The following is a 20161-nucleotide window of genomic DNA, read 5'->3' on the forward strand; positions in this document are numbered from 1 at the left end:
TATGTATTGAACTAATTTATTAAAAATATATTATTTAAATTTTTTTAATTATTAAAATATAGTATACTAAATATGGCAACTTCAGATCACCGAGAATTAGATTATTTCGGAATAAGAATTACGAGTGACCTAAAATTACCTCCGCAATCTCATTTAGATCACCAAACATTATCTTAATTATGTGGGCTAGTGGCAATATTCGATGCATAAGGATTTACCTTTCTAATGCATACACATTGGGGTGAATCATTATTTCAATTTCTCGTAGAATCAAAGTTTCCAAAAATAGCTACCTTCTTTAATTAAAGCCACTTTCTACGGAAAATAATCCACCGCCGGTCCATCTACCACGTCCACTAGTTGATGTTTTGTTGATTTGGAGCTGTAGAAGCTAGCTGAAAATTTTTTCCTAAATGAATTTATTGTTGTTTCTAAGTCCAAATTGCCTGCCAAATATGGTTTTCAAGTAAATATTTCATAAAAAAGACAATGTGTAATTTTCTTTATAATCTAGTGAGCGAGAACCATAGGTAATATCATAGGCTTGCCACAATAATAACTAATAAACCCTATAATGGTTTCTTTGTACCAAAAAATTGCATAATATCTTCTAGAATTTTGAAGCCCATGTAAGCTTATCTTTTATTTTGACCTTCCTTCTTGTTCTTTTTTTTTTTTTTGGTACATTGACGGCTCACACTTGACGAGTGTGAAAACAACCAACAAAATCAAAAAAATAAAATACTGCACAAAGACACAGGTACAACCCTATGGTCTAGCCAAAAAAAAATCTTCCGAGTGATGAGCCGCGAAGAAAGCAACCCAGTCTGCAGCACTGTTCATCTTCCGATATACGTACGTGGCCTAGTAGGAGTCAGCCTCCTCCAGTACTCTGCGAATATTGTGGAGCAGCGGTTGGTCCTCGACTAAGCACCCCCATCCCCAGTCCTCTTCTGTGACCTTCCTTTATGATGAATAGATTGTATAAAGAGGCATTACATGTTTAATTTAAAATTGCAAATAATAGGATGAATTTTCAACTGAAAAGATTCATCATTGATTAGAGCAAGAATGTCCAACCCGGCAAGCTATCCAATTAATAGAGCTATTCCCATGTAATTGGAATACAAAAGTCCCGTAGCGGAAATCTTCCCTGCCAATCCAAGCTGGTGGATTGCCTCGAGCTCATCTAGTTCCATTCAAATCAAATTTAATCATATCCATATCTAAATCTAAAATATATCTTATTAAATTTATATTCAAAACTCATTTTTAATTAAAATGTTATATGGACACGCAATGTTGGATCAAAAAAGATCGAGTATTGAATTGAATTTTGGATAGAAATACACTTTTAGACCCTTTCCTCAATATGAAATATGAAAATATTAACAATTAAATAAAACACAGAAATTTATATCTAAAGAAAAGAATATCTATTTAAATAATATTTTTATTATCTAAACATCTATACTATCAGAAGATTTGAAGAATGAAATTATGAACAAATCCTACAATAATCGAGCTTAGAATGGATACTAAATCATAATAAATAAATTGTAAAAAGACTATGACCAATGATATAAATAGAAATTTGATGGAACAAAACCGGATACAATTTAACCATACTTATTTAATTTCTATGATTAAAAATCACAAATATGTGTGCATGTATTTATGTTTTCAAATATATTATATAATATTTAATAAATTTTATAATATATATATATATATATATATATATATATATATATATATATATATATATATATATGCGCGCACAGGCATTCTTGTATGTATTTATATTTTCAAATATAATATATAATATTGAATAAATTTTATATAATATATATATATTATATTTATGGAATAGTCGAGTCAGGACCCAAGGCTGAGGCGTCCATCGAAATCACGGATCGCTCCTAATTTAGCCCAAAAGGCCGATATGAGCCAGACCACGAATATTCCAACCCCGATCCGCGAACTCTCGAAGCCCTCGCAGTGGTCGGAGCGACACTTCGCCGGTAGCCCCTCCCAGTCGACCTCCGGGCAGGAGAGCGGCCAGACCGTGTGCGATGGCACCGGCCCCAGCGCGCGCTCCCTTCCCCTCCAACCCAACCCTAATCTCACCACCCCGGTCGTCGTCTCCTCTCCATTCTACTGTAAACAACCCGTTCTTGATCCCTTCGGCCTCTCTCTCCCTCCGCGGCTACTTCACGAGGCTGGAACCCGCGCACCTCCTCCCGCTCCGGCGGAATCCTGGCATCACTCGCCGCTGCACCCCACATACCTCTCCGTTGATCTCCAGCGCCACCTCCGGTAGGCTAATCTCATCTCTCTCTCTCTCGCCCGCTCTCTCTAACGCTTAGAACCCTTGCCTTGTCGGCAGTACCTTTCTTGCGAGAAGTCGGTCTTGACGAAAGGGAGGCCGCATCTCTCCTCCAGAAGCATCCAGAGCTGGATTCGGCCTCTCCAGAATCCCTCCACCGTCGCCTATTTTCCCTCCAATGCGTTGGAATCACCGGCCTCGCCCTCCACCGGACTGTGAACCGGCGCCCCGAGACCCTTACCTCGCCGGAGGTTGGACATTTCCTCGATTTCGTCCGTGAGGAGCTCAAAGGACTCGAACCCTCGAAGCTCGAGCGCCTGCTGGTCTCCGTCCATTCCCAATTCCTTCCGGACTTGAGCGCGAAGGTCAGGCTGCTTGTTGATCATGGAATCCCCGGCGACAAGCTGGCGCATGTCCTCAACAATGCGAACATCATGAAGGTCTTCTACGAGAGACCCATCGAAGGGCTGGAGGCGATGATTGCTTTCCTCAAAGGCTACGGCTGGCCGGAGTTGATCACCCGGCGCCCGCTGCTTCTCAATCTGGATCTCGAGAGCCAGCTGATCCCGAGGGTCGAATACCTTGCGGAGCTCGGAGGGGGTAACAGGGAGGCCACTGGTTTCTTGATCAACAAATGGCCTGTCATCTTATCCTACACCGTAGATCACTTCCAATCCCACTTGGAGTTTTGGAGATCCATCGGCCTCACCGACGAGGAGGTCTTCAGGATTGCTCTCGTGCATCCCCATATCTTCAGCGTAAGCAAGGAGAGGAAGCTGAAGCCCAGAATTGAATTCCTCGAGCAATGCGAGATGAACGCCGAGGACATCTTCAAGTTTCTGATCAAGGCCCCTCTCTTCATCAGCCTCTCCTTCCAAGACAACCTCTCAAAGAAGCTGGCATTCCTTGTGAAGATCGGCTACAGGCACCGAACTAGAGAGCTGGCTTTGGCGGTGGGTGCGGTGACAAGAACAAGCAGCGAGAACTTGCAGATGGTGATCGACCTCTTCTTCAGCTATGGCTTCTCTTGCGAGGACGTTCTGACCATGAGCAAGAAGCATCCCCAGGTGTTGCAGTACAACCACGAGTCGCTGGAGAAGAAGATAGAGTTCCTCATCGAGGGGATGGGAAGAGAGGTAGGAGAGCTACTGATGTTTCCTGCCTTTCTTGGCTACAAGCTGGATGATCGGATCAAGCATCGCTATGAAGTGAAGAAGAAGACTAGGGGGAAGGGGATGTCGATCAACAAGCTCCTGAGTGTCTCTAAAACAAGATTTTACTCGAACAAGAACCCTACCGTAACGGACGCCAGTTGTAATCTCTGATTAACATCTTTTTCTTATTGTTGCATTGTTAAACAAATCAAACATGAGGAGCTGGAAATAGATCTTTGGCATCAATTAAATAGAGATTGAAAGAACATTCTGAGTTCCTGGTGTATCATTACATCTTTTCCAATGAGTAAAGTAAACGAACATAAAATCAAAACGAAAACATCAAAAGAAAATGCAGCAAAAATGAAACTATGAATTTACAACCTGAGAGCAGCGATTGATTCAGGTTTGAAGTCAATTCTAAGGCCCAACACCCTTCTCACCTCCGCAGGAGTGAGCAACCATGTCATATGTCCTGCATTCTCCCCCCAGAAGTCCAAAATTTCAGACACCCTTTCGAAGTTTAGAACGGTCGACATCTGGGAGAGCCGGGCAAATTTGTCTCGAACAGGTCTCTGCGACATCTCCGAGAAATGATTAACCAACGCCCTCACCTCCCTATCAAGTTGGAGGCCACCCAGCTGGCTAAATCTTTTCTGCATCATGATGACTTCGAGCCTCTTCACAATGAAATCAATCATCAGGTGGACAAATGAGTCATAGTTGTTGGACGTCATCACTGGTTGCAGCCACACCATGTTGGTCTCGACTGCATGAAGAAGCTTTTGCACCCATGGGTCGTTCACCTCATTTTCCTCGTACTCAGCATCATTAAGCTCATAGCTGATGGTTGCCACGCCGTCCAGCACGGGACGGATGCGGGGCGACACAGTTGCCACCAGTTGCTCCAATCCAGCATTCAAGACTTGCTTAAAGACACTGCTTATCTCACCTAGCTCTGATAGACAGGATTTCACCTTTTCTCGATCAACAGGTGCTGGGAACACCTGATGCAAAATTATTAGAATAAATGAGTAACGCCAAGATTATAGCAATCAACTGGCTTGCAAAAACAAACTTGGTATGAAGAATACGAGCACATAAGATTTGAATTAAATTCTGAAAAGATAGAGCAGACCGGGCAAATTGCTCGATCAATTATACTTTTGGCCTATTCTTGTAAAAGGATACAAGCATCAGGCAGGACTTGTTTCCCAATAATAGATAAGGATCATTAATCTACTGAAACACACAGAAAAATGTTATATAAAAGCAACATGAGTTCAATCCTCTGAAGTTCGAGGCAAGAAATGGTTGTTGACGGCATATTCATTTTCCTATCAAGATGAGTAAAATCAAAGTATGCACTCATGCACCCAAACATGAACCCATACATGCATGCACACACGCGCACACACGCACCCATACATGCAGAGAGAGTTCTTTTTATCAACTGAATTAAAAGCAAGATAGTAATAAAAATCACAGAAATCCACAAGGAGTTCTTATGCAGTCCAAAGTTTACATTTGTAGGAATGCACATCCATGCAGACGCAATCTATGGCTTAATTGCAAGATTAATACCAATAAGGAGACTGCAATACAAATTTATGCTCACAATTCTGCTCCATCCTTCATTTCCCTATGGAAGTGACTATTGACTCTAGTTCTTTGTATGCTAGCTATGCTATTGCGAAGTGTCTGAATGCCCAGCCATGATACAAACAAAATGTGGGGAGAAGATACACCCGCAATGGCACGTTGGAGGGATACTGACGTGATTATTAACTTTGAAGAAAGTCATACGGTTATTAATACAGTCTTCAACAACATCCATGTATAGGTTGCTACAATCCATTTGAGAGGCAAAAGTACAAGATCAACAGCCTCTTTCAACCATCCTACATCCCCCTCAGCTAAACCTAAAGTTTCATTTATATTTATATCCCATCAGAAGTTATTATATGGATAGATCGATGAGCATCCAAATATTCCCTTTTAAGTTGTAATGATCCCTTAGATAATGATATTAAATAATTCTTCATATCTGCAATGACGTGAAAGAACAGAAATCCATCCTTTTGTTTGGGAAATTCAGACTGCATAAAATAATCGAACCTGAAACGGGATATATAGAATAATTGAACTAAGAATACCCACATTGCTACCATCAGTTGGCACTGAGACACATTGACAGAAGAGCTCTTGCATTAGTCCAGAATACAGTCTTTTTTTCCCTGATGGAAGGATATAGTCTTCAAATTATTTCAAAGATAAATTAACAATACCTTGAACAAATAAAGATATAAATTTTCCCAACTCATATTAGCTATTTCATGTCATACGGTCCTCAACTCTCATAACATTTGAAAATTCTATATAAAAGTTGGACCCTGGGATCTCCATGTCCACACTGCCATCTTGTAAAACATGCTCAAGACCTTAACATAGGAAGTGATCAAATTGTTTATGATATCAATGTCAGACCTCACCCTCATACCTTACAGACACTTATCAATCCTCATTAGGTGACACTTCATTCATATAGTGAATATGTTATCTGAACTTGCAAAAGGATGGTATGGACAGATATATGCTCTTGAGGTTACCACCATTTTCTTATCATAAAATATCTGATATCCCCCAACTTCAACTTCTGTTACCATTCTTCAACATAAAGAAAAGGAATGATTCTGTTCTATAATTGTCCCAAGGAGAAAGGTTATAATTGGTTATACTCCAACGGTATGTTTCATCAAAGTGGAAAGTACTTTTACTTTATGCCAATCCTGCATAAACCTCTCCACTGTATTCTTACACGACAATTCTAAAGCCTGAGGTATTTCTTGAAAACTTGATGGCATCAATGAGTCATCTCACCTATTTTTGCCTACTTCATCTCCCTCCTCATTAATCCCTGAAATGTTTCATGAATCACTAAAATAGTGATGCCTGAGAAAGTATACCACCTTCCTATAATTTCTTGAACTACATTTTGAGAATCTATCAGCAAACATTGACAAAAAATGCTTTGTACTTATCTAAACAATCCTGCTTTCCGCATCAATATTGGCAGCATATTCTTTAAGGTCTTACATTTGCCATCAAATTACCAATTTTCCACTTCACAAGTTTGTCATGACTAGCATTGGGACCTCAGCAAAATTTTTTTGAGAAAAACACGTTTAAGCTTTTCTCTAATACATAGGCAACAATGTCAGCACAAGTATGTAAAAGTCTACAAAAGGGTACTAGGTACCAAGTTCATCATTTTAATGCCATGTTTCTTCTTCATCTTAAGAATTACAAACATTATAGTTTGATTAGCTACACTCAAATAAAACCACTTAACTCCACATGCCATTTTATTAAGATACAGGAATCCCCTGATGATTCATATTCTATTCATCAATGCATAGAACAAGACTTGTTGGTTATGGCCATGATACTTCGTTACTTTGTCTGTTAAATCTCTGTGATATTAACATCCACACCCTTGCAAGCATATGTAAGAAGCATTCGTAATTCTTCCTCATTTTGGCAAACATCCAAGGTTTTTCTAAACAAAGAAAGAAAGAAAAAACTTATCATGGAAAAAATTTTCACTGATAAACCAGGTACAATTTTCCTAGCTTCCCATGTAATTGATATGAAATACTGAAGGACAAGAAGAAAGAAAATAAATAAATAAAAGAGAAAATACATTGAAATCAAGCAACAATATTTCAGGAATTAGTAGAAATCAAAGGCAAAGATTTCAGATATAGTGCAGTTAAGAACTGCTTTATGTCCTTCAGTGCGCTCTCTACATTAACCAAGGAGCACTATTTTCCTTTTCAATTACACTGTTTTTATAAAGTAAAGTTTCCTTGGCTAGTAGTTCAACAGTAATTCTTAGATAGGTGATGCCAATCGGTAGCTACTTGTGAAATTAGCTGAATCCTTTCATGGTGCCTCTCAATTGAGTGCAGCTCTACAAATGGCTTCATGTTGACAGGACAAAGTCTTGCATGGTGAGAATGATCACAGCAAGCTTAACTGTGATGTTACAATTTGCATTGCCTATGGACAAAGAAAAGAGTTTAGTCATTGTGCTTTCAGGTCCATGTATGATGATTAAAAGTTTCCTTTGTTAAGAAAATTTGATTTGTCTCCTTTCAGGGTTGTTCTTTGACTTTGTTTCTTTCAACAAGTAAGGCCCGCTCTTGAATTAAGAACTCTTTAGCTAGGTCATCGTCTTTGTTAAATGCCTATTCCTATTGCTTATGATGAACAGACTTGGTCATTGCGTGCCGCTCCACTGCATTAGTGCACATGTGACATGCCTGTGGAACAATGAATCTTCACATGCTCATCGTATCAGATATAGGGGAGGAAAGAAGCTGAACACGAACTGAGCTGACCTTTGTTCGGTCGCATCATCTTATGCAGTGTAACTTAATACTCCTGCATACATATAACAATATAGAGCTAAAAATGCATAGTTTGCCTAGTTCTCTACAACATGGCTAAGAAGCCATCACTGAAGCAAGTGATGCCAACCAATTTTGCAAGTCTATTCTAACCATGTTCTTACATATATCTTCTCCAATTCTATGTAAGTGTTCAACCCATAATTAAATACTAAAATTGAGAAAGAATAAGGCAGTCAATAAAAGGATGCCAGACTTACCTCTGCACACTGCTCCTCGATTTCATGCCGGAGCTTCAGAACATACTCTGCACTCACATCCATATTATTCAAAGCAGTGGCAATCTCTGTCCCGGTCTTCTGCACTCCAACACCCCCCAAGAACAACTTCGCACCCAGGTTAGGCTCCCTCATCTTCTCCTGGAGTGCTTCCTGGTACTCATTACTCAGCAGGTTCATCGCCCCACTCAGCAGCGCAAACACTGAATTGATACTGGAGGTCGAGATCGCCCTCCTGCAGCAGCTCTGCAGCACATAGAACACATCGTCCACCATTGAGGTCGTGAGGCTATCAGGCACGGGCTCGTCGATCTTGATAGCCTTCCTGACATTCTCGACCATGAAGAACTCCTCCAGGATCACATAGAAACCGGTAAGATCCTGCACCACCCTGTTGAAGCTCCCGCTCCTGAAGGCCTTGGTGGCCCTTGGCCCAAGCTCAGGGTCGATGGAACCGAGTCCCCTGATCTTGGATATCATGAATTCAGTGTAATCCTCCCCGAGCTGGGTCAGTGCCAGAATCTCCTCCAGGTACATCTCCACCTCCCTCGGATCAGGGCCTTCGGGGGCTCCGACAGAGAGCAGGTTCTTGCTGTAGGAGTTGATCTCGGAGGCAAGGCGAGCAAGCTTCCTGAAATCCATGTACTTCTTCAAGATCTGGGTTCCCCGGGAGTCACACTCCTCCTGGAGCTCGCAGATGCCGTAGACGATCCCGTCCTCGCCGCAGAGGCTCCGGAGGACCTCGTCATTCTCCTCGACGGCGAGGACGATGTCCTTGAAGAGATTGGTGAGGCAGCCGACGAAGTTGACCTGGTCCTGACCTGGATTAGGGGAGGCGCGACCACTCTGCTGGTCGGCGAGCTCGGTGAGGTGCTCGAACTCGAGGCGGGATCGCAGGGCGATGACCTTCTTGAGATAGGAGACGTAGATCTGGAGGCCCTCTTCTTGGAGGCCGAGAGGAGGGAATATGCCAACGAAGCGGAGGATGGAGGGGTGGTCCCGCTGGTCGACGGCGGCGGCGAGGCGGCGGCGGACGATGGACTCGAGTTGGCGCTTGCATTCGAGGAGTTGATCGCGGTGGTCGGAGGCGGAGTCGCGGAAGCGGGCGTCGATCTGGAGGAAGGTCTGGACGAATCGGGCGGCGGATTCGAAGTCCTCGGAGTCGAGGGCGCGGCGGGCGCCATCGAGGCAGTGGGAGCGCTCGACGATGGCGTCGATGCGAGAGAGAGTGGAGTGGACGCGGGACTGGGCGAGGTCTAGCTCGCGGACCTTTCGGCTGACCTGGTCGGCGAGTTCGGCGGTGGACCGGACGGAAGAGAAGAGGAGACCGGCTTCGGAGCGGGCTAGGTCGAGAAGGTGGGAGGAGCGGTGGAGGGAGAGGAGGTGGCGGTCGAGATCGGGGCGCTGGGCAAGGAGGGACTCGAGGCGGACGTCGAGGCTGCGCTGATAGGCGATGCACTCGTGGAGGAGGCGGGTCATGGCGCCCACGTCGGTGAGAGAGCGTATCTGGGCAAAGGTCTCGGGGCTCCCGAAGTCCACCGAGGAGGACGGGGGTTCAGCCGGCGGATCGGAATCGGAGGGGTCCTTCTCCGGATCTGGGAGGGACGCCGGTGCCATGGGGGAGACGACCGCCATGGCCGATGGCTCACTCGGAAAATGATAGAGAACAGAGGGAGAGAGAGAGAGAGAAATCGGAGATCCACCGGTCGGTTGGGACTCAGGAAGGGGTTTTATTTTATTTTTCGGCCCGAAAACGGTTTCTGAATGTTCACGATTCCAATCCACGGTACCTTCGAGACGTTTGAGGAAGAAGGGGTGCAATCGATTCAGCCGAGTCAAACTTGAACTCGTTTCGGCTCAAAATAGTCGAGCTCAAAAATCAATTCAAAATCGATCAAACTTTAATTTCCAAACTTCAACCTTACCTAATCACAAAAAAAAAAAAAAAAAAAAAATCAAAATCAATCTTACTCCACTCAATGTTAACGGGGAGCTATACTTAGGCTCGAATTTAAACTCTGATCATAATTAAAAATATATAAATATTATATTTAATATATATATATATATATATATATATATATATATATATATATGATTAGGTTTGTGAATTTTTTGAACCGAGTATTTTATTACTGGAGCTCAATTTAAAAAATTATTCGAGCTACTCGACTCAAAAAAAACTGTTCAAGCTACTCATATTTGATAATAGTTGACTCATTTGTGCCCTTAGTTTGGTCATATTCTAAAAATGGACAGATCATTTGATCCTCCACTATCAGCCAACCATTATTTGGAAACCACCAATTTGATTTTCCATCCCGGGGAAAGATCAGGAGAGGTCTGGCCAAGGACATGGTAAAGGAATCAGTACTGTCTAATTAATCCAACATTATTTATCACAGATTTTGTAAAGGTAAAGTGAATGATTTTCAGTCCGTTCCCATACTGCCTTTGTTTTCCATCTTTTTTTAAAAAAAAATTCAAGCCCGAGTTAATAAAAAAATATTCTTCCTTTAATAAAATATTTGTAAATTTTTAAAAATTTGGTGGCAGATATTTATTCCTTAGTGAAAATAAAAGCAAGCCTAGCAGAATTTTTGTACAAATGTATCATCAATCTTTACGTGGTATTTCATTAGTTTATGGAGAAATAAAAACAAAATAATAACTATATTGTCAAAAATAACAAATAAAAAAAAAAGAAAATTATGAATTTTATCATACTTATATTTGTGATATTCTAGCTCCTAAACTTTTAGGATTGATCTCTGATAAAATTAAAAAGGATGAATAAAGCACTTGAATTATATTATTAATATTTCTTTTTTTAATGAAAAAGGAGACAAACTAACCAACATTATAATTGCCTAGTGAGCATCCAAAATACAAACCCGAAACTCTTAGTTGCTAAGCTGATGGATATGATCCCAAGAATAACATGCATTTTATTTAAATGCAGTCCAATTATTTATGCCAATGTTTTAGATGCAAATAGCTATGTATTTCTTCTTGGCGGCCATATTCTTGTGCTTTAGACCATGAAGTGATATTTTTCTATGGTTGCAGGGTGACGATTGTTGAGCAATCTCATAGATCAAGAATGATGAATGTAAAGATGTCGTATACTTGTTTGATATTTTTTATCGGGTCATTCAGTATGATATGAATGTTCTTAGGGAAGTCCGCCCTCCAAATATTTGACTAGCTATTAGAAGTGTTGTATCTAGTGTTGCTTCCAAATAGATCTCAGATTTTTTTTCTTGTAAAACTCTGTTAACACATTAGAATCGATACTGACTTTATTTTTGCAAGGGATTGGACCAAATAAAATAAAAATAAATAAAAGGTTGGGAACCTCCAAATTCCAACAATCATGATTAAGCATGAGTAAACACCATTTATAATTATTTGTCTCATAACTGATTTTTCAAGCCTACGCCTACTTTTTGGTGAGCAGAATTGGAAGACACCATCATGCATGCATCCTTCGGAGCCCCTTATGACTCATCATGGAAGTTTTGCCACAAAAACATCAATCTAATTCCAATACTTTACTCGTATATATTTAGTTATTATTGATCAAGAAGTGGTCTAAATCATATTTTGGACTCTTGAAATATCTAAATCATATTTTATTTTTGCTCATCATGTTGCTCAAGAAGGAATGCTTTTCCATGATAAAGAAACATGTATTGGAGTACTAGACGATTTATTAGCACTCGTCGCCTTGTAGAAAATCATGAGTGGCTTTCTTTGCCTTTATCTGTTAATTTAATCGAACATATGATAGCTTACATCCACATATATTGCTCGGTGTTGGATATCAGAAATCTGGATTTCACCCTGGTTCCAACTTTGATAAGGATTCCTTACGTCTTACATCTTTTTTCTAAAAAAGAAAATCAAAACATAAATAGACAACCCCAATCACATATATATATCCGATGTTCCATTCCATGAGAGTAATGCTCCTTTTTTTCTCCATAGTCTCTATGTACACGGATTGAACAATCTTAAGAACAGCTAACATATAAGAACCAATCAAATCAAATGGAAGCAATACCTCACTCGCATAGATTTAGTTCTTACTAGTCAATGAAAGGCCTAAATCATCTAATTGGATCTCTCCAAAGTTGCCTTATGCCGGCCATTTCTCGAGATAACTTGCTCCTAGGTTTTGGGGAAAAAAAAAAGTGATGGGTGCTTCCGTCCCGGTCCGACTCAAGGTGCCATGGTTCACTATAATATTGACTTTGAGAGGAGTCATGTGTTTTCGATAGTGGCAAAAGGGGTGAAGTCTGATAAACGTCCAGACTCTAGGATGGTGGCAGTCGATGGGTGTTCAATTTTTGACATTACTGTCTCTAGGACGAAGACTGAGGACAACTTGGGCTGGTTTGTATCATGCTTAGCATGTACTGCTAGCCAACGCAATCCTGCTCGAAGGTAACTCGGCTACTGTGGTCGACTGGATCGTACACTAGTGATGTGGGTGGCCGCCATCCCCTGCTCCAGGCATGATAGACAGAGACATTGCCTTCCGGGTCAAGCATATCTATAGGAAGGCTAATAAAGCTATGGACCGGATGTTTTTTTTGGGGCCAATCATTATAGGGAAGTTCTCTAGACCGGTAAGAGAGAGCTGTTTAGAGTACTTCGTGACTTGTTACTTTTGACTTTTTTGGATACATTCATATTAAAATTGTATGAGTTATCTGCTATATAACACATAAAAAAAAAATCACGTAGAGATTATGGATATTGGCATGATAAAAAAAGATATATATATATATATACACTAATGAAAAAAATACATATTTCTTTGAATACCAAAACAGAAGGGGGTATAGTCAAAAGAAAAAAAAAACTTTTCATTTTTAAAATTATTTTTAGAATTTTTATTTTTTTTCAAATTCGGTGTTTGAATGATCTTTACCTCCTATATATGCACGTTTACCTGGTGATAACCAAAATGAATCATCTAGGTAGTGCCAAGGACTTTATTTAATTTGTTTTATCATGCAGGAGTGCTTTTCCATAAATCAAATAGGCAAAACATGGATCAAACCACTGGATGATTTATAGGCAGCAATCAATTAATAGAAGAACATCGAAGACCTTTTTTTTTTCCTTCTTTCTTTCGTTAATTTAATCAAACACGTGAGGGGCCACATCCGCCAAATTTCCGGGCTTCAGGTTAGCTCAAGCTCAACTTCAGATTTCGAGTTCACTGACCAGTAACCACCCAAATATCTCAATGGGCATATTTCCGCGATCTCCTCAAAAGATGGGCAGGATTGAGGATCGTGCCGCCACCACTGCCCACGTGGCCACCCCGACTCTTCGCCCACAATCTCGAACACCGAAGCGAACTTCCCACTTCCCAGTTCGAATTCCGAACCCGGAACCCCGTACTGCGGTCAGTGGTCAGTCTTTCCTACCCTCACCTCCGGGTCAACATACACGATAAACAGGATATCAGATACCGCAACTTTACCGAATAAGCATCAAACGCCACCTGCCGAGCCATCCACCATCCATCGATCGGAGAAGAACGTTTTCTTGCTTCTCCTTCTCTCGCTTCCTCCCAGTCTCCAGTCTCAACTCTTCACCCCCATAACCCCGTCACCTTCTTTCAAGTTTTACCATTTACCTTCAGTAAAAGAAGCACAAAGGTAAATCAACATTCTTTGTTTAGTCTTCAATTTTTGTTTTTTTAATTTTATTTTTACTGTCTCATTTTATCGTTCGTTCCAAAAACTGCCAACTCGCGTTTCTCTTCTAGTCTTCTTCCCTCTTCTTGTTTTTCAAATTTTAAACTCCATTTACTGCTTGCGAGATGCTTGCTCGCATTTGACTTTTCTATTGACCGATTTATTTATTGATTTATTTTGTTTTTCGAGCAGACCGTTGCGATCCCGCACGATTTTAAGGCGGATTCCTCTGGGGCAGCTCTGATCTGGGGGGAAAAAAATTTAATTTATTGAAGGGTTCTTGGATTCCGTTATCTATCGGCGAGCTCCGGTTGGAGATCTATCTCTGTTCTGTCCACGAGCGCCGGTGGAGAAGATGGCGAGGCACACGGCGGCGGCGGCCCGTCTCGGACGGGGCGCGGGCGAGCAGGCATTGCCGTCGCAGAGGCTGGTGGAGGCGGCTCTGAGAGGGGAGGTCGAGCGGGTGGAGGAGTGCCTGAGCGCCGCCGGATCGGCGGTGGACGTCCACTACATTGGAACCGTTAGCTTGAAGGTCAAGTGCACGGAGACCGTCCTCCGTGAGGAGGCGGCCGACGAGGTGAAGATCGACTACCAGGAGTTCAAGACCGATGTCACGGCGTTGTTCGCCGCTTCTCACTCGGGTCACGCTGAGGTCGTCCGCAAACTCCTGGTACCTTCCTTTTCCTTCTTCCTTCGTTCTCTTCTTTTACTCTGTGCCATGGGACGGTGGGAATTTGGCTGGTTTGAATTTGTACGGGTATGCCTTTTATCTTTTTCTGGTCCTTTCTTTTGGTTTCTTTTCCTATTAACTAGAAATGCGGAATGCGGGATTGGCTGCAAGAATTGCACTTGTTGATTTGGATTGGGTAACGAAGAATCTTTGCTGCTATTGGTACCAAAAAAAAGAAGCTTTGCTACTTTTCGTTTAACTCCCATAGGGTTATATTTGTTTTAGTATATCTTTCTTTGAACAATTCGATCAAATATTAGGGCACAGGGTAACTGAAATATCTGGCAGATCGCGTGTAATAACTTTCAATTTCATTTGAATAAATCAACAAATAATGATGCTGGCGAGAAACTACAAGCATGCAAACTAGCTGAGGTGAGGCTAGCAAGTCTTCAATATAAAGGTCAAGCATAGCTAATTATCTCTTTACAACAAGATAAATTTTGGTATTTTTTTTTGGAGGCATCCTTGGTGTATGTAAATTGCAAAGTGATGTACATTGATTGGTGAGACAGAGTGAATGCCAAATCTTGTTTTTGAGACGACAACTTTGGAATTCAAGGTGAATATGATTCAATTATATATCCTAGTGGGAGGAATAAAGACTTACTTCTTTCAGTGCGATACTAATGATAGGAGACAAAAATTGAAAATCCACACCATTAAGCATGCCCTATAACATTTAAAATGTTGTACGCATGCAAAAAGTTTGGCACCAGTCAAAAACTATTGCCTAAGCAACATCTGAAAATGATTATTTTATTAGCTAAGCTCATTGTATAGAAAAGTGGTGCTAATTGTTCTTTGCATGATTAAAATGGAGTGGATAAAGAACATGCAAAATTGAAGGCTTGTGTGAACAATGCTTGCCATGAAACATAATGAAAGCTTTTTGGGCTCGTTTGGTTCGCGGGAAAAGAAGGGGGGAAAGTGTGGTCAACGGGAAAGTAATGAGATGCCTCTTGTTTGGTTGGAGTTTTCAAAGGAGAGAGAAGGGAAAGTTATATTCCCATGGGAATGTGATTCCCACATTTCATGGGAAAGTCTTTCCCATGAGAAACATGGGAAAGTTACTTTCCCATAAGGCGGGAATCACTCTATTTTTACTTTTTCCCAAAAAGTCCCTTCAGCATTAAAGAAGCATTAAAAATCTAATTTTTATTAAGGGCATAATAGGAATTATATATAACTTTCCTAGGAAAGTGGATGGCCAACCAAACATAAGCACCTTGGAAATTTGTCACTTTCCCATGGTCAACCAAACATGCCAAAAATACTTTCCTAGGCATCCTCTTCCTAGGAATTTGTTTCCCAGGAATCATATTCCTAGGAAGGAAAATGCTTCCCGCGAACCAAACGAGCCCTTTGTGTCACTCATGCCATGTTGGATAATGAAAAAGGGGTGTGCACATTAATGAGCATAAGATAGAAGGATGATCGGGCCTTAGGTAATGACAATAGGAGAATATTGGCAGAATCTCTTGATTGAACAAAAGATCTGAAATGAGGCGAAAAAATTGAAATATATAACCTCAAATGGAGCACATAGGCAGGCTTGGTAAGGACAGGTTTGAACATGTTGAACTTGACGTAAGGAAAAGCTGAAAATAAGTTATTTTGCCTCAACACTGAAGCAAAACATTCGAACATATGATTCGAATAACCCGTATTTTCCCCTTTTTGTCTTTGTTATTAGAAGCACTATTTCTTTCCGTGGACCACCTTCTTGCATCTAGGCTTGTATTGAATCAAAGGGCATTGTGTTTCTATATTTGTGATTGCTGTCTGTCACTTTATATTACATTCATATATTTAGTAGCATGCAGTGAGATAAAAATGTCTTACGCTTCCAATAAGATGTTTAGCACCTGGATTTGAAGTAACTGTTGGCATGCATCATATGAGATGTTTAGCACCTGGATTTGAAGTAGAACTTAGGCCTTCACAATTTAGGACCTAAACCATGTGTTTAGAGTGCTCGTAAAAGGAAACAAAAGGTCTTTTCTAAATAAAATTCGTAAATGGTTATTTTAACAGAAAAAAGATTGGCGGATTTTAGGATCTTGAATTACATTCTCAAACATGCATTCCTGGAACATATGACAATCATATGTACATGTCTGAAAGCCACCTGAATGCAAAAATCACTCTTGTGTGGTATGATAGGAGCTAGCATATAAAATATTTATGAGAAAGTCGGACCACAAAATATACTTGGTTAATTAATTCTTTTTTCAGCTTGAAAACAACATAATACCAATTAAATGCTCCTTTAACTTTTCTCCTGTGAGAATGAGCTCTTAGTCTGGTTGTTCTGTTATAATATTCTTTCTGAACTCTTTATTCCCTTGCAGTCAGCTGGAGCTGATGTTAATCAGGAAATATTTCGGGGCTATGCAACAACAGCTGCAGCTCGTGAAGGTCATTGTGGTATTTTGGACATGCTTTTGAAAGCTGGGGCATCCCAGAAAGCTTGTGAAGATGCTTTGTTGGAGGCTAGTCTTTGTGGTGAGGCTGCGGCAGTCCAATTATTAATCTGCTCAGACATGGCAAGGCCTGATGCTGCAGCACATGCACTTGTAAGTGCATGCTGCAGAGGCTTTCTTGATGTAGTCACTACATTAATCAAGGTGCACCAAGTTCGCAATTTTCTTGAGAAAGTTGTTTCTTTTATCTGCCAGTTATAGGATCTGTGGTGCCAAGCTTTAACAAGTATCTAGTTTTTATTCTTCAGAATGGGGTGGACATAAATTGCACGGACAGGGTCCTCTTGCAGTCAATTAAGCCTGCACTGCATGCAAATGTGGATTGCACACCTTTGGTGGCTGCTATTGTCAGCCGGCAAGCTTCTATTGTGAAATTTTTGCTAGAGGTAATATGCTACCTGTTTTTGTAGATTTTAATTGCGAGCCTTCATATTATTCCCATGAAATGTCTTTGAGGTGAAGAGCCACTTGAAACTGGAGGATGGCTTTTACTCAATTGCGCATCATTTCCTGTACTTTGGTCACGATTCCATGAGCTGCTTCCTGTTTGTAATTTTGGTCTGGAAAAGCTCCTCTTTCACACCTCCTCATTGGAAAGTAAAGAGGATGAAATTACATAAGATTACTATATAATTTCTTTCTGTTGCTGTTTTTGCTAAATTCAAACCTATAAAACTCTTTTGTTGTTCTGCTTTTGTAAACTAGTGAACATTTTCTTTTGGCAGCTGCTGCTAACTTTGTGCTAACTTGAATTATAAGTTATGAGAAACAAATACACCATCTACCTGCTCTCTTCAACCTCCTCTTTAGGCTTTTAAATGTGTCAACAATAACTTAACTCTGCGAAGAAATTTGTCAACGTTACTGCAGGTCCTTGTGTATTTGTCCAGAAATTGACTTAGGTCATATATCAGAGAATTATTAGACACAATAAGCACAAAATATTTTCTTAACAGAGATACGGTCTCAACTTCATTCCAGGACATGCAGGCATTTAGAATTCAATGCACAAGAATGGCTTTATTCTTTAGATTTCTTCCCCTCCCGCACCAACCCCCCGCCCCTGCATGTCATTCTCTGTGTATTCATCAACAAGGATCTGAATGCAGGTTGGTGCTAAGACAGACTGTCTTGTTCGTGTGGGTGCATGGTCATGGGACCCTGTATCCGGTGAAGAGCTGAGAGTCGGTGCATGCTTGGGGGAGATTTATAATGCAGCATGGTGTGCAGTTGAGTACCATGAAGCTAGTGGCAAAATTCTCAAGCTGTTGCTTCAACATGAGCCGTATTTGCTAGAGAATCCACATCTCGGTAGAACTCTTCTTTGCCATGCCATCCTCTGCCAGAATTTCAATGCGGTATATGTGCTCCTTGATGCTGGTGCAAATTCCAAGTTCCCCATAAAGACAAAAATTGGCCATGAATCACAACCAATCCATTTAGCTGCTAGACTTGGCTGTGTTTCCATTCTTAGACAGTTAATCTCAAATGGATGTGATATCAATGCAAGGACTTCAGCAGGTGAGACTCCTCTAATGATCTCTGCGAAGGATGATCATGCTGATTGTTTTCTAGAGCTACTTATAGCTGGGGCAGACTTAGGGCTGGTCAGCAATTCAGGCGATGCTGCTGTCCAGTTGGCAAGAAGAAGTGTGTTTGCATCTTCCATCATAAGTACCTTTTCCCAGGCTTTAATTTCTGGTGCAACTCTTCGTTCAACAGATCTCAGTGTATTCTCTCCATTACATTTTGTTGCTGGAAATGGTAGTGTTGAACCACTGCAAATGATTCTGCGTTCATCCACTGCAGATCTAAACAAACTGGATGGTTCAGGTCTGAGTCCCATCATGGTTGCAGCAAAGGCTGGACATGCTGAGGCTTTTCGTCTTTTACTAATGGCTGGGGCAGACACTGCAGTAAGAACTCCTGATGGTAAGACTGTGATATCTGTCTTGCAGCATGAAAATTCTGCAAACAGGGACTGCTTTGAACACATCTTGCTCAGAGCAGTGCTGGCTAATGTAATAACTGATCATACATCATTCAGAGCTCTCCATTATGCATCTTGGAAGGGGGACTCGTCATCACTAATCCAGCTCTTAAAAATGGGATATAGTGTCAATACCTTGGATGAAGAGGGGTATTCACCACTTATGCTTGCTGCCATTGAAGGCCACTCTGATGCATGCAAGATTTTATTGTTACAAGGGAATGCAGACTGCAATCTTGTCAATCATCGGGGAGAGACAGCCTTATCTTTGGCGAGGAAAGGCAACAGGTCAAACAAGGTGACAGAGGGCGTGCTGCTCGATCATCTGGCTCGGTCTCTTGTGCTTGCTGGTGAGGAGCTCTGCAAGCACACAAGGGAAGGTAGAGGATCTCCACACATGAAGACTGTCCGGATGCTGAAATCTGGGGTGCTGACATGGGGCAAATCGACCAGGAGGAATGTAGTGTGTAAGGAGGCAACAGCTGGACCTAGCTTAAACTTTCTGAAGAATCGGAAGATGGAATATGAGGATGGTAAAATGTTGATATTTAGAGTGGTTACATTCAGTGGTAGAGAGGTCCATTTTGAGCCCAGCTCTGCTTCTGGTCTGGAGCTCTGGGTTCGTGGTATTAATCTCATTGCAAAGGAGGCTGCTTCTTCAGGGGCTTGATGACAGAGTGGGGATGCAGAATATCAATCTTTCTGGAGAATGGTTCCTTTTAAGCAACTTTAGTAAATTGTTAATTGATCCCTCCTTTTATCTAGTACAAAATTTGTCTTGGCCGGTGTTTGAATATAGTTCTGGTGATGCTCGAACAGAAGATGTTTTGCTTTGATCGCCCTGATGATCTTGTATTTGCTTAAGCCTAAGCTGCATTCTTTTTTTTCCTCTTAATGTACAGCTTGGTCTCATAACTGAAATGTTTAGTTATGCTTAATTTGATCGTGTTCTTCTTTATCTCTTCCTTTTTGAGCAATGATATTTGCATGACATATTCACGGTTTAGAGATCCATGGTTCTGTAAGGAGAGGAGTTTTCATGCCTAAACGTCTTTGTTATCCTTT

At 41.2% G+C, this 20161-nt stretch overlaps 3 protein-coding genes across 3 annotated transcripts; 2 read left to right on the plus strand and 1 right to left on the minus strand.

The window, feature by feature from the left end:
- The first annotated feature begins 1951 nt into the window (after positions 1-1951).
- LOC103703862 (transcription termination factor MTERF8, chloroplastic-like) lies at positions 1952-3909 on the plus strand. Its single transcript, XM_008786882.3, has 2 exons — positions 1952-2319; positions 2390-3909. The coding sequence occupies exons 1-2, from the start codon at positions 2076-2078 to the stop codon at positions 3652-3654; spliced, it is 1509 nt and encodes a 502-aa protein (XP_008785104.3). The 5' UTR covers positions 1952-2075; the 3' UTR covers positions 3655-3909.
- LOC103703863 (conserved oligomeric Golgi complex subunit 4) lies at positions 3719-9921 on the minus strand. Its single transcript, XM_008786883.4, has 2 exons — positions 8156-9921; positions 3719-4490 (listed from the first exon to the last, which is right to left on the minus strand). The coding sequence occupies exons 1-2, from the start codon at positions 9806-9808 to the stop codon at positions 3861-3863; spliced, it is 2283 nt and encodes a 760-aa protein (XP_008785105.2). The 5' UTR covers positions 9809-9921; the 3' UTR covers positions 3719-3860.
- A 3755-nt stretch (positions 9922-13676) lies between these two features.
- Positions 13677-20054, plus strand: LOC120107535 (ankyrin-3-like). The gene is made up of 5 exons (XM_039120847.1): positions 13677-13851; positions 14083-14560; positions 16975-17250; positions 17355-17492; positions 18216-20054. Exons 2-5 carry the CDS (start codon positions 14246-14248, stop codon positions 19764-19766), a joined length of 2280 nt encoding a protein of 759 aa, XP_038976775.1. The 5' UTR covers positions 13677-13851; positions 14083-14245; the 3' UTR covers positions 19767-20054.
- The last annotated feature ends 107 nt before the right edge of the window (positions 20055-20161 follow it).

Source organism: Phoenix dactylifera, unplaced genomic scaffold (genome assembly GCF_009389715.1).
Source record: "Phoenix dactylifera cultivar Barhee BC4 unplaced genomic scaffold, palm_55x_up_171113_PBpolish2nd_filt_p 000893F, whole genome shotgun sequence".
Lineage (NCBI taxonomy): Eukaryota > Viridiplantae > Streptophyta > Magnoliopsida > Arecales > Arecaceae > Phoenix > Phoenix dactylifera.